This window comes from Boleophthalmus pectinirostris, unplaced genomic scaffold (assembly GCF_026225935.1).
Source record: "Boleophthalmus pectinirostris isolate CB_2022bp ecotype Guang Dong unplaced genomic scaffold, ASM2622593v1 HiC_scaffold_4, whole genome shotgun sequence".
In the NCBI taxonomy this organism is placed as follows: domain Eukaryota; kingdom Metazoa; phylum Chordata; class Actinopteri; order Gobiiformes; family Gobiidae; genus Boleophthalmus; species Boleophthalmus pectinirostris.
In genome coordinates, this window is record NW_026571353.1 from 15,311,512 (window position 1) to 15,325,933 (window position 14,422).

The 14,422-nt window shown below is 36.2% G+C and overlaps 2 protein-coding genes across 2 annotated transcripts in view; one reads left to right on the top strand and one right to left on the bottom strand.

Moving 5' to 3' along the window:
* Positions 1 to 8,233, bottom strand: part of adgrd1 (adhesion G protein-coupled receptor D1) — a 30,659-nt gene extending 22,426 nt beyond the window's left edge. The window contains exons 1-12 of the mRNA XM_020935558.2: positions 8,180 to 8,233; positions 8,012 to 8,048; positions 7,673 to 7,789; positions 6,927 to 7,025; positions 6,546 to 6,668; positions 6,292 to 6,468; positions 4,447 to 4,724; positions 3,253 to 3,267; positions 2,960 to 2,986; positions 2,285 to 2,428; positions 1,608 to 1,658; positions 334 to 457 (exon numbers count right to left, since the gene is read on the bottom strand). Coding sequence (XP_020791217.2) covers positions 334 to 457; positions 1,608 to 1,658; positions 2,285 to 2,428; positions 2,960 to 2,986; positions 3,253 to 3,267; positions 4,447 to 4,724; positions 6,292 to 6,468; positions 6,546 to 6,668; positions 6,927 to 7,025; positions 7,673 to 7,789; positions 8,012 to 8,048; positions 8,180 to 8,233 — 1,246 coding nt within the window. The remainder of the gene's footprint in view (positions 1 to 333; positions 458 to 1,607; positions 1,659 to 2,284; positions 2,429 to 2,959; positions 2,987 to 3,252; positions 3,268 to 4,446; positions 4,725 to 6,291; positions 6,469 to 6,545; positions 6,669 to 6,926; positions 7,026 to 7,672; positions 7,790 to 8,011; positions 8,049 to 8,179) is intronic.
* A 1,274-nt stretch (positions 8,234 to 9,507) lies between these two features.
* Positions 9,508 to 12,960, top strand: stx2b (syntaxin 2b). The gene is made up of 10 exons (XM_020935379.2): positions 9,508 to 9,610; positions 9,707 to 9,778; positions 9,855 to 9,954; positions 10,323 to 10,397; positions 10,490 to 10,563; positions 10,959 to 11,067; positions 12,270 to 12,343; positions 12,436 to 12,573; positions 12,655 to 12,765; positions 12,865 to 12,960. The coding sequence occupies exons 1-10, from the start codon at positions 9,581 to 9,583 to the stop codon at positions 12,958 to 12,960; spliced, it is 879 nt and encodes a 292-aa protein (XP_020791038.2). The 5' UTR covers positions 9,508 to 9,580.
* Positions 12,961 to 14,422: the final 1,462 nt, after the last annotated feature.

The following is a 14,422-nucleotide window of genomic DNA, read 5'->3' on the forward strand; positions in this document are numbered from 1 at the left end:
ATATATAGAGACTCGTTTTGCACTTTTTTATGACTATAACAACAAATATGCAAGTTCTGTTGAAACTTTTTTGCTGTGAATACAATCACCTAACATCACACCCAAAGAACTAACCAATTTGCAAAAACAAATCTTGCATGAAAATCAATAAATTATCTAAGAAGTGAAAAAAAGCTCCCTTGGGATGACAGATGGAGGTGGTTTGTTGCTAAGTGAATCTGCGTTTGGCCTCCCAATACAAAAACTAATGATGTAAAAGCTGAAAGTTTCATCTTATTAGCCCTGAAGCGTGTCTAAACAAACTGCAAACTGTTACAGTGACATGACACTGACCTGCTACAAAAGACGTCCCGCCTAGAGAGACCAGAGATTTAGGGCCCGGCTCCAGGTTGGTCGCCATGTGCTCCATCACTCTGTCCACAGTCTCTATGAGCCCACCAACCACTGATGACGACTGCTGCTTCACCACAGGAAGTTAGAGGCAAAGTAAACCAAAGGCAGCAATTGTGTTAGTCCTGTATTCGTTACTAATATGTTTCTTATTTAAAGGGGTACTGTGTAACTTCTACGGTGGAGGGTCTGCTACCTGCTTGTCTCCATGGAAATTTGTTTGCTTGGAGAGTTCCACAGAAGGGCATTTAACAAATATTCCTTTCATCAGTGCAATTACAGTTGTTTTATATTTCAAAAATATCCTAAAAAACATTAATTCTAACCATGCGCAGGCTTGCTTCTCCATAGATCTGACCATTAGCCTGTCTCCATTGTGATTACCAAATTTACTTCCATACTGTGGAATAATCAAGGCAAAACAGTAATAATTCCCATGAAGACAAGAAGCCTGGCGGACCATCAACCAAAAAAGTTACACAGTGCACCTTTAAAGGTATGTTTAAATATCATGTATCAGTAAATAAAATAAAATTAAAAGCAAAACAGTGAGGACCCAAAAGTCATATGATGCAAATACGATTCCACTGCTCAACTTTTATAACTAATATTCACCATCAACAATAAAATTTACAAACACATTTCATACACAAAATGCTTGAGAAAGAACACAACTGCACTAGGCACTGTACGCCAAATAAGCAAATAAATCATACGTTTCATGCTGGGGGTAAAATAAATGCAAAAAGGCTGAATCCATGTGTTGTTTTTCATAAATGATCATCTACAGTTACCATTGCCAAGTTTGTGACAAGTATTGCATTTAAAGTGAGTTGGATGCTGAGGTTAAGTACTGCAACACCAAAGCAGCCAGCAGAGCTCTTCAAATGTGAGTGTTTGTTAAGCAAAAGTGACTTACCGCATAGTCAATCAAACTTATACTCTAAACATGATCAATTGGGTGTGCTAATAAGATGTACTGGATGTCCTCTTTAGTAAAGTGATAATAGGCGGTTAAAACTGACACTTGAGGAGTTGGGGGCTTTGCTTTTCCCAAAATTATTAGCTTTCATTTTTGCACATCTGTTTCTGTTTGATCTTACAAAAACAACCATGTGAGATCTGAAGAAGGGACTATAGTAGGAAATCCCATCTAAGACATAGGCTCAAAAATGCATGATTTATACATTGCATAATAACATACTGAATTAATTTACCTCTGGCAGCCCAGGAGAGGACAACACCTCTTCTACACTTTTGAGAAACGACTGAAAGAAAGAAAATATATATGTCATTGGGATAGAACATAATGAATGGACAAACAAACCATACTGATGGCTTTATGGGTGAAATAAAGAACCATACATTCACTCTTTAAGCATTGTTGGACTTTGAACTTGACTGATTTGAACTTGACTGATTTCTCATTCACAATGTTTTGATGTGAGAACATAAGGAATCGGTATTTGGTGGAATAAACTTGACCTATAATCATGGCTTCTTTGCACTGTGCATTTGGTTAAAATAATCCCTAAACTCAATAGTCTCTGGACTATGAAAGGAAAATAATACAACTCACAGTGCGGGGTACACTTGATTTATCTAACTTCAGTAGAGGGTAAACATCTACAATACATAGCATATAATAGATGATTTAAAAGAAACAGATCCCAGTAAACTCTTTTCCCTCTATAGGGTCAATCTAAACAAAACATTGAGTATCTCATTGTATAACATTGTTGAGGTTTACAGCATTTCATCATTTGTGTTAAGAGCTTTAACACAAATGACCATGGCAATCATCCCAGCCTTGGATGGTTGCCAGGTATAGATTTTTAAGAATACATTTCACTGCTCTCTTATTATATTTCTTTTGATTTCTAGCTTTTAGTACCTGAGTGAGGTTGTTGGCGGTGTTCTGAGAAATGGTCCGATTGGGCAGTCCCTGTAGGAACCCCAGTACAGGCATGGTATCCTGGTCTGTTTGAGTTTGCACATCTTCACCTTTGACCCCAGGAGGACTTACTTCAGCAGCTCTCTATAGAACAACAACATGTACAGGAAGTTCAGTCTGACTAAGTTCGGAAATACTTGTTGGATAGATGACTTAGTGTGGAGTTTTTTTCATACGCTGTGATCTAAAGGGAGTAATTTAGTGTGGTGCTAAACAGCTGTCTTCACTTTCCCTGTCTCTATCTGTTCCTCAATACATAGAGTAAGAATAGAGCACAAATATTCACACGTGTTCTTAATGGATTTTAAGAGGACACACATCACAAATACAGTGTTTCCTTTTTTAAATTTCATTTAATATGAATACATTATTATAATAAAATAAAACAACTCAGGAAATTCTAAGCCTCAAAGCATCTAAAATTTGAAGATTTTGAATAACTTTTATGCTAGATGCCCTTTATATAACTTTTCTTTCTAGGTTTCTGACATTGTGGCTGGAATAATCTATTTTCAGTTAGACAATATTATTCCCAAATTTATTTTGAAAAATGTTTGTGTTTGAATATGCTGAAAAAATAATACAGTACAATTCTGTAAAGCTGCGTTAACTTACCACTGTTGGTGATGTTGTGTAAACTTCCTTAGGGACACTTGGTGTTGTGAGAGTCATTATATCTTGACCTAAAAGAAACACATGCTAAAAAATGGTATTATAGATGCTAATAATGTTGTTAAAAAGCCTTTGAGGTGCAGTTATTATTAGCTGAACATAGCGCAGACAGGCTGCTAAAACTGAAGCTGCAATCTATGTGCTTGCAATTGAAGTGCTTTACAAGTCTGGATCAAACCCAGTGGTGTAAAGGAGATGGATTACAACCACAAAAACTAAGACAGGCCACAACTCACTAAAGTGTCACCGTGCTTCTGTGCAAGTTAAAAATACACGTTTATGTCTTTGCTAGTATTTAGTGAAAGCAGGTCATGTTAAAATGGCCTTATATGGACGCATGTCAGTCTGAAGGTCCAGTCCTGCTCTTCTTTGGTTCAATGAAGCGTTTTATATGCATGCTCTGTGGAGGTAAAAATATTTTTCTGTAACCATAACAGTCAGAGTATTTGTGTCTGGTAATGGCTGGTGGATATATTGCTTTTGGGTTACGACTTTGGGTGAGATTCATGTCCGTGAGACTCTTTAGTTTATTCTCAGGGCAGTTCACACATGTGGATGGGGGATTGTGCAAAAGCAGCTATCAATAAAAGCTGCTTTACATCAGAGGTACCAGGGCCCAATTTTATATTTCAAATAAGTAAATAGCACTTAATCACCGAGTAACCAAGAACCATTTCCAGATTTAAATTACTAACTACAGAAATAAACAGCCTCAAGAATATAGCAACTTAAAATAAACCGCAAGACAGGGACTAATTTAATGTACCTTTTGCAATATGAATAATCAGCCTCAGACTTACAGAAATTGGATGCAGGCAGCAGTAAAAACAATTGTTTGTTGCTTAAATGGAAAGCTTGACTTAATAATTACATTTACCATTGAGGTTATGTTCTTGCTAAAGGCAAAAAGGAGGATACAATTTTGAATTGTTGTGGTGTGACTATAATGAATTTATTAAGGAAAGTTCAATAGTATGCCAAGAAGGAAAATACTACATTAGTTGTTGCTGTTATCATAAAACCGTCCCCTTCAATCATTCTTTTTAGTAATTCATGGATTGCCTTGGAGGACTTGTATATATTTAAGTGACAGCGCATTTTTAAAAATATTATTTCCTTGTTCTCTAATAAATATATGAAAAAAGGAAAAAAGTAACAGACTTCAGGGACATCATCATCTGAAATATCATCTAAAATAGGATTCATCTGTCCCCAACCACTCACATAATACATTTTGAAAAATACTTATAAGGCAGAACTATGCAAGTCTGTGCACTAATGAGGATACAGGTCATGACACTGTTGCTTCAAAGGTTACAAAGGGAGGTGTATTATTCAATATCTTCATTTTCTACAAACAGAAAGTACGGAAATGGCTTTTTAACCCTGTTTCCTCACATTATAAGATTTCACAGAACGACAGGAAGTGCGGAAGGCTGCAATGTCCTACCTGTAGCTGCATTGTAGTAGAGCAGGATCTCGCTGGGGGAAAGAGCCCGCTCCCAGATAATGAACTCATCAAAGGCTCCTGTAACATAATGGCCGTGTGGTTTGCCATTGCCAGTCCCGATAACCAAGTCGGGATAGAGGTCACCATAGTGATCGGAAAAACTGCCCACCTCGTCCCGGGCATTCAAAGTCCCATTTATATAAACATCCAGACCTTTAGTTTTTGTCCAGGTGAAAAGAATGTGAGTCCAATAGGGCCCTGAAAAAAAGTATTAGCATTATTCATCTTTTTCAGTTTTGCTTCGTTACAGGTCATGGATGTCTCAAACGTATGTCAAAATCTTAACTGAGTTGTTTAAAGGCCTTAAAAATCTGTGCTTAAAGGGCCCATATTACACTATTTTCTGAACTATTGTATAATGTTGTTTCCTCATCAGAAACATACGTAAAGTTGTGTTTTGTTTCATTCAAACATGCTTAACATATAAACCCTGCGTATTTAGGCTATTTAGGAAAACACTCCGTTCCATCTTGGGATGTCATGTGGTAATATAGGAAGTGCTCCATTGTGTTTTTAAACTCAATACATCTTCGCTAGAATCATTTGGATAATTTCCATCCTGGATTTGCCAATCTCTACTGAACTAAAGGTAAAAGGTAGCTGTTAACGTGAAAACTACCACTTACTAACATCACAAGGTGTGCTTTGCAGATGTAGGCAGACTAATAATAAAGGATTACTCAAACATATATGAATGAAACAAAACTGAAATCCAGTTATTTTGATGAGGTAATTGCATTGTAAAATGGGTTACAGCTCACAAGAGTCAATTTGGTGTCAAGTCTGACCTTTAACATCCCTCCTCCTAAGCACAATCAACCAGTATTAACAAAACTACTATCATATTATAGATTTACAAATGGGTGCATCGTTTTTATGCTTTAATTGTTTAATATAGCCTGCTTAATCCAAGTAATTGTCAGTTTGAGATGGTTTGTGCAAACTGGACGATGACCAGACAAAGCTGTTGCAGGAAAACACGGATGGCATTTCCTTTCTTATATTCATCAAGGAGAAAAACTAAATAAAATTGCATTCTAAGAAAAAAAAAAAAAAATCAACAAAAAACTCACAGTGGAGAGGTAATCACCATCCTACCGTGCACCTCCAGTTCATTTACTTTACTTCAGTAGTGAATAAACATCTACAATATATAGCATACATTAAGTAAAATTAAAAATAGATACCAACTCCCTTCTCTCTATTGGATCAATCTAAATAAAACTTTGGGTACAATACATTGTGTAACATCGCTGAAGTAAACAGCATTTCATCATTTGTGTTACGCTGAGTAAGGACGGACAGATTTTGAGGTAATGTCCTCAAATGTGGCATGTCACAATCACATATGAAAACCAGATGATTTTGTGTAACCGGACGCAGACTTAACGTAGGCTATGACACAATGACCTGCCCTAACTCAGCACTGCAAAAACACTGATTACACAGGATATTTGAGAAGCAGTAATTGTTTAACTTACAGTCTCATTTGTTAGGCGCAATTTTGTAAAAACATTTTATAGCAAGAGGAAACACACTTTGTGTTTTAGTTTCATCTTATGCTAGTCATACTTCTTAGCAGTTCAAGTTTCTGTTTATTTTGTGAATACTGTTCTTGTCTGTTTTTTCTGCTATAGAAATTAGAACCTATGGGTTATGTTAAGTTACAAAATACACTTTATTTTAGAAAAAAAAATATCATTAAGACTTGTTTTAGAAAGAAGAAGAATTAGAAAATTATTTGGACGCTATATATAAACTTTACCTGGCACGCTGATGTCAGCCTTCCACCTATGGTTGTTCCCTCTTGTGTAAAACTCTACGTATCCTCTGAAAGGATTAGTGTAGACTGAGAAACCATTGGAGATAACTTTTCCTCCAGACGCAACAGCAAACCGTGCTGAAGGTTCATGGTTTTTCCAGAAAAAGGAGAAGGTAATCCCTGCACACAATTACAAACAACAGTAACTAAAACTTTCAATATTTACATGAATGACTCTTTGGTGTGTCAGTACTAACCCTCTGGGCCACAAAGCATTGGATCACTGATGCAGGTGTTCTGAAATGTTCCAAAGTGGAGAAAAGTACCACCATTATCTCCATTCAAAAAGATGCCTTTGTTTACCATTCCTTCAACAATGTCTGCAACAGATAAGAGATATTGCATTGTACATGTGTAAGCATTTTCTGTCATCATCTTATCAAAGAGGTGAATTATAATTCAGTTTTATATGTTTACTGTTCCTTCATTGCATATCAAACACAGTTAGCATATGTCATAATTTTAAGGAGGATGTATCTCTGGTATAAACGGGTGTCATAAATGACAACACGCACATCAGATACAGGGGATGATAATGGAAGCCAGCGGTGAATGAGGCAACAGTGATGGATGCTCACCTACAGTCGCAGAAATGTTAGTGTAGGCAGAGTCATTGGTATACACATAAGAAGAGTTATGGGAGGAGGGGAGCACAGTATGGTTGTGGATTCTTAGTGCTGGACAACACAAAAACATACAGTGATTCAATCCTAAACTGACACAAGACACAAAGAAAGGTGAAAAGACGACAAATGGAGGGACATGGTGCACAGGTATGAGAAGAACTGATGCTTAAAGTGAATGGTGGTGCACGAAAGAAGCATGCATCAAACTCAAGTCATACCCGATCCCTCAACAATTACCAACATTTATATGGCTTCAAGGCAACTAATGCAGACATGTATAGACAGAAGTGGACCAGAGATATATTTTAGGCTTTAACCAATTCATATGAATGTGTAATCTGAACGTGTCAAATTTGTGTAAATACAATAGACAAAGATCTATATATTTCACTTTATTTTACCCATTCTATTTTAGGGCACACTTTTCCATACAGAAATAACAGTCTGACACAGTGTGCATAAATACACTATATATGCAGATGCGCTTTGCCCCAAAGAAATTTGTATTTTAGCAGCCCATTAAAATAATACAAATATAAAGACATGTACTGTACATAGATATGTCTGAAACTATAAAATGTGTATATAATCCAATTGGAACCACATTTGATGAGAAAACACTGATTAGTCTCTTTGCCCTCCTCTGTCTGAAAGTGCACATTCACAAACATATACTGTGATATAATGTAAACACATACTTATGTTACTGCCGTTAACATAACCTGTTCGCTTCCCAATCTGGTCCCACAGCTCATGGATTCCACTCACATCATCGAGGGGCCAATAATGTGCAGCACTGCGCAACACCTGCAAGCCTGTGGTTCATGGGTAAACAGTTTTACTATAAGAACCTTGACTGAAAGCACTTTTAGTGAGTAGCATGTTTAAACTGTGATAGAATAGAAATATAATGTGTTAATGGTTTTAATCATTAAATTATAATGTAAATCTAAAATCATAATGTGAAAATAGTCTAGTTAGGCTTACAAATACAAATGTGAATCACATAACTACCAGGATAAGCAATATCAAGATACCTGGATGCTGCGTCCATTGCGACACTTGAGCATGAACCTGTTGAGAAAAAAAAGAGTCCCCATGTAGTAGTGATGATTTTGAAAACAGGTAAAACCATTAAAAGACTGAAAGCATCCATTTCAGACAAACACACACACACATATATAAAAGAAAATACAGTTGCTTACCTTAATACATGAGAGAAAAGCAGAGAAAATGTGAAGTTTCAAATTAAGTTCCATAACGTTTGGAATTATTTAACACTTGATTATGCTTAGATAAATCCAATAAAATAAATGCATTATTCCAAAAAAGTTAAAATAGGGCTTAGTCCATGTGTTTAGTCAATAAAAATATTCACACAAAACAGGGAAAAATACTCTTCAAGCATCAGGCACCGAAGACTTCTGTCATGATGAAGTGAAATCCAAAGAATCCAAAGATCTTGACTTTTTTCTTGAATGAGTTTGAAACAATGTGCCTCCAAGCCCTGGTCACGGCACACAAACTTTGAGCAGGAGGCGAGCTCTCCAAGTTGTGGCTCTGAACGTGGGAATACCAAAATGTGATGTCACTTTTCTGGATCTTCTGAGGAGGGGCGTCAGAGCTGTGCGTAAATGGCATTATTTGTGCGCACTAGGAGACTGCACGGGGTCTGAATGAGATCAGGCGTTACAGTAGTGATTTAATTATGTTTCAAATTAAAGAGAATACACATCATTAGGGCATCTTGGATCATATCTCTCTCTCTCTCTCTCTCTCTCTCTCTCTCTCTCTCTCTCTACGTTTAGCTTTATTATGGGCACTAACGGGATTTTGAGACCCAATCGTCCTTTCCAAGACGTAAAAAAAAGTGGCTTCGCAAATTACCGAGCACCCGCGTTTTCCTTTTTTGTATTCATATTAAATTTGCGTAGTGATGATTCTCGTAGGTGATGAAAGCCTGATAATGCCGCCAAAGTTTAGTCAAAGAATCCCAAGACTTGCGGGTTTATGGCTTTTTTGAGTGAACAGCGCCCCTATGCGGCAACCTTCGTTCAAAGGCAAATTAACTTATTGTGCCAATAAGCCTATGAAATTAACTCGACATGGGACCAGACTCGATGCATGTAAAATGACTAGGGATTCCAAATAAAATACATCTTTAATAATATGGACTATGTAGGCCAATGTAGGCCATGCAAGTGTAGGCCTAGACTTATATATTTGATTCTATCATTACAGTTTTTTTGTTTTTTTGTTGTTGTTTTTTTTTTCCAGAACATTCATGAATACTTGCTCATTTTTACATTGTCTATAAGGGTCTTTTCCCATGGGTAAAGTGAAGACAATAGGAAGGAGAGAAAAAGAGGCGTATCCCGGTAACTCATTACGCATCTCTTCTTTCTCGTTTGTAAGGTGCGGCCTATTAACATAGAACCAAAACAACCCAATTAACACTCTTTAATCTTTGTTTTTATTGTGTGGTCCATCATTTTAACTTATAAATTGTATACGCTAATTAACAGGTGTCGCAATGGCGCTGCGCGTATGGAAACTTTCGCCATGACCTGACAGCTTTACCAGAATTAGCGGAGACAAGCGTCGTGATGAAGGATCGGCTAGCTGAATTGGCCGCTGTAAGTATCCACTGAAAGTTTTTAACTTGTTAATAATAATGTCCAAACTATTGACGCCAATGTAAAGCGACTCAATTGCAGTTTTCCCCTGAGCAGAATAGGACACCGATAGACGAGGATGTTGTCTCAGTGGAGAGAGATGGCTTCATGGAGAGCTTTTTCAGAAGGGTAACTGTACCCTACACGTGTTTAATATGAATCTTATATACAACTATGAGTCTGGTGTTATGTCGCTTTTCATTAGGTGGAGGAAGTTAGAGGGCTTATTGATAAAATCTCCTATCAAGTGGATGAGGTGAGGAAGATTCACAGCACTATCCTTTCAGCACCCAATCCTGATGACAGTAAGTTTATTATCTTTTACCGAGAATGTTATATGGGCATTTCGTTTTATTGCATTTTCAGTTTTTGTCAAAACCTTTCACATTGTTAATTCAGTAGCGTCATCAGAGTAGGCTACATAAATAGGGCATTATTGCACATTGTGTTTTGAGAAACTTTAAGAAATGTGTTGTTTGAAGCCAGGAAATAAAGAATTAGATTTTTCTGCTTTGTCAGTAGAAAATGTATAAAGATGTGTTGCTAAGTTACATGATGGGCACTAAAATCAATATTTACAGTAGCCAGGTGGAGGGGCCCATTGTGAGATGCTGCATTTATATATGTATTTTTTTTTCAGCAAACAATAGGTAATGTTTTTCTCTGTTTACAGGAACAAAGGACCAGTTGGCTGCACTCACCAACGACATTAAAGGCAATGCCAATGTTGTACGAACAAAACTAAAAAGTAAGTTGAAGCTATTACACAATTGTTTATTATATTATTATATTGTTACTGTTTGCCAATGCACATATTTCCCTCTACTCTGTACCCTAAAGCTATGGAACAAAGTATGCCCAAAGATGATGTGGTAAATCGGTCCTCTGTTGATTTCAGGATCCAGAAGACACAGGTCAGACAAAAGTCCCATTGTTATTTATAACTGTAATATGACCATGAAAGTAAGACAGTGGCATTAATCAAATGTGATAGAGTTTTAGCCATCTATTATCACCATTTACAACCAATTCTCTGTGAGTAAAAGCATGTGTGGATTGGAGGCAAAAAGGTGACTACTTTTTGTGTTAAATGGCAATAAAATTCACAATTTGTTTTGTTTATGTTCAGGAAATTCATATTCAAAGCCATTTATTTGTTTTCCATTTAAATAAAACAATTAGAAAATTGTGATCAGCCAATATGAGGAAAATATATATGACTTCCATGTTAAAACAACAATAATCAAAGTTGTTGATGAAGTGAGCTTTGTTTTGACTGTGCCATTGGTGTACTGTGGTGTTCTCTTAGCACACAGTACTGTCTAGGAAGTTTGTGGAAGTCATGACCCAGTACAATGAGACACAAGTGTCCTTCAGAGAGAGAAGCAAAGGACGGATACAGAGACAACTGGAGATAAGTAAGTCATAAATAACAGCAAGTAATAAGATCACTTTTATACTTACAGGAGCAAATGAATACACTTAGTCAAAAATCGTTCTTTGTTAAATTTATCCTAATGTAGTGGTTTGAAAAATAATATTTTTATTTGTTTTTAAGTTAATTTTAAAATATAAATACAGGAAGGTCAGAAGCCCACACAAAAGCTCAAAGTCATTTAAATCCAGAAGGAATAATATTTCAGAACAGTACTCAATCAGAGCATAGACAGGCCAAATAGTATAGAACAGTTCTCCTTTTTTACCAGTGGCAGCTTTAATGAGAAACCCAGCTCAGTGCAGTCAAAGAGCTGATATTAGAGACGCCTGGCTCTGTTTGTGTTGCCCCGGTGACAGTAACACTATTCACCACCTTTTAACTTGTTCATTTGATACCCGAGTGGTATAATGTCTACTATATTTACTTTTATGTATGTCAGAAATCCCTTAGTAGATGAACATGTTAGTGTCTCCTGTAGCAATATGCATTTATTAATCTCCTACAGTAGTGTGTTTTTGTGTGTTTGGCTCAGTGTCTCTAAGGAATAAACCGAAGGAGGAGTGTGGCAGTACCTGCACTGAGATCTGTCTCTCTGGGGAGGGCAGGCAGAGGAGGGGGCGGCGGCAGCAGGAAGAGAAAGACTTTTGTTTATAGATTTTAAGCAGCCATTTTTCTTTGAGTCAAGCCTTCCTTTGTAGCTCACATTGTTCCTATTTTGGTTAAGAAAGCTAGCCACAAAATAAAAACAAGCAAGCAACAAGGATGACTTCATTTAGATATGGCTCTTTAAAATTGAGTTAAATTCAAGTTAATTCAATTCAGATTCAAAAGGTTTATTATTTTCAATATGAACATATGGAGAATTGAAATTATGTTCTCACTCTCAATCTTCTAAATTAAATAATAATAAAATAAAAGGAAAAGTCAAAAGTTCTTCTTTAGGCAGATGCAGATTCCTAGCCTCCTGGCCACCTGGTGGTTAGAGACCACCTGGGTGAATTAATATTATTGGTGTAATATCAGCACTATGGAGATATGGCGATACCTAGGGGATAAGTTTGGCTTAAAGTATTTTAAATATTTATTAGTAAAACCAAATATTTATTAGTAAAAACTATTGTATTGTTATTCCCTGATGAAATTATACTACTACATACTTTATTTTCATTTAATTCATTTTAGCTGGGCGAGTGACCACGAATGAAGAACTGGAGGACATGTTAGAAAGTGGAAATCCAACTATCTTTACATCTGATGTAAGATATCGTACTATGCAAATACGATACAAGTTATTTTCCCTAAAAACATGTTCGTAAAAGTTCTCATACATGCTTGTATTATTCTCCAGATCATCATGGATTCACAAATAACACATGAGGCATTAAATGAAATAGAATCACGACATCAGGACATAATACGGTTGGAGACAAGCATAAGAGAGCTTCACACTATGTTTATGGATATGGCCATGCTAGTAGAGACTCAAGTAAGACGTTTTTTGAGCGCATTCCAACATTTTTATCATTATAGGCTAGTTAATCAAATTTCCTTATTTGGTCTGTCAAAGGGAGATATGGTGAACAATATTGAGAAGAATGTTGCCAATGCAGCTGAATATATCTGTCGTGCAAAAGAGGAGACAAAGAAAGCAGTGAGATACCAGAAGAGGTCCAGGAGGGTGAGTCTACTTTCTTTAATCCATATGCATCCATACAATTGAAATTGTGTCTATATATATATTATATATAATAATTATTATGTATTTTTTTATTTACAGAAAATGATCATCCTTGCTTTTGTCCTACTGATCCTGATTGCCATTGTTGCTCTAATTGTTGGTCTTTCTGTTGGACTAACCAAGCCCCCTCAATAAGACTATAAAGGAGTTACCAATGTAATGTATTACATATCTGATTAGAAGAAATAGTTATTTTATCAGCCAAAAATGTCTTTTCATAATCTCATAATCTTTTTATAATTTTGATTCTGCAGTGCCTTAACCTACTTGAAGGTGCACTATGTAACTATGCAACTGTAAATGTTCCACTGTATAGACTTAAACTTATGTATCTTCCATTTTTCCAATTATAGGGGTGTTTATTGCTCAAAAACAAATTTGAAAAAGGCAAGCCCTCCTCCAGAAAAGTTACGTAGTGCACTTTAAAAGGTTGCCTCATCACTTTCATGAGTGTGAGGCTTTGTGGTTCAACAGCTTTTTCGTCCCTAGTAATGAAGTTGTAGTGGTAGAACTGCCATTCACAAGAACAACATCACAGTATAGTCTAAGGGACTCTGATAGTTACTCTCTTCACTGATGCCATCGGACCTCTTATACTTTATCGATATTTTATTTCATTTTTTTTAGCTACTTATTAATTTAAATAGCTGTATTTGTTTCTGTCAGCAGATTATTGACAATTAGCACTTTTCTTTTAATGTTCTTAATACAATTGTACATAATATGGTCAGGTCATTTTTGTGTTTTAAGGTGAGTACTTTAGCAAAGGCCCATTTGTAGGCTTCATAGTGATTTTTGTGAAATAAAACCCAGGATTTCTAAACAGAGGCATTTTGCATGATTCAAAGTCTATGTATTGCCATTATTAGTTAAAATATTTAATTAGAATAAAAAATTGTGTTTTAAAAATATTAATTTAAAAAACTTTTAAACCATAACGTAAACATAAAACAAAATATGTGTAATGATTGAAGTTGCCTGTATTGTGACACAAAATATTTCAGGAACACATGATTCGTTGATATGTTTAAATAATTGTTTTCTATTTAAATGTATGTATGTATATGTCCAAATAAATGAGTGAACTGACTGAACGTGGGCTAAGTGTTTATATATATATATATATATATACACTGTTGGGCAAGTTACTTTAAAACTGTAATGCGTTATTTATTACTTATTACTGTCATTTCAAAGTAATTCGTTACATTACAATATTACTGCATTTAAAATGTAAGGCATTACATTACTATTGCATTACTTTAAGTTACTCTCACCAAAATAACTGCGAAAAAGCTGAACTTTTGAGCCGTATATGGACTGAACCAGGACTAAACAAGGTCTAAACCAGGACTAAACCAGAGCTGAACCAGGACTAAACCAGGACTATAACAGGACTAACCTCAGACTGATTCCAGGACTGAAGAGGAGGACTAAACCAGAACTGAACTAGGACTAAAACAGGACTCACTGTCAGGACAGGCTCAAAGGTGACCGCAGGAGAAAGGACCGGCTTTGCTCCGCACCTCATGGAGGTAAGAGCGGCTGTCGCCCGATCGCTCTTTATGGACACCCTGCTGCTCGGGCTCACGGTCCT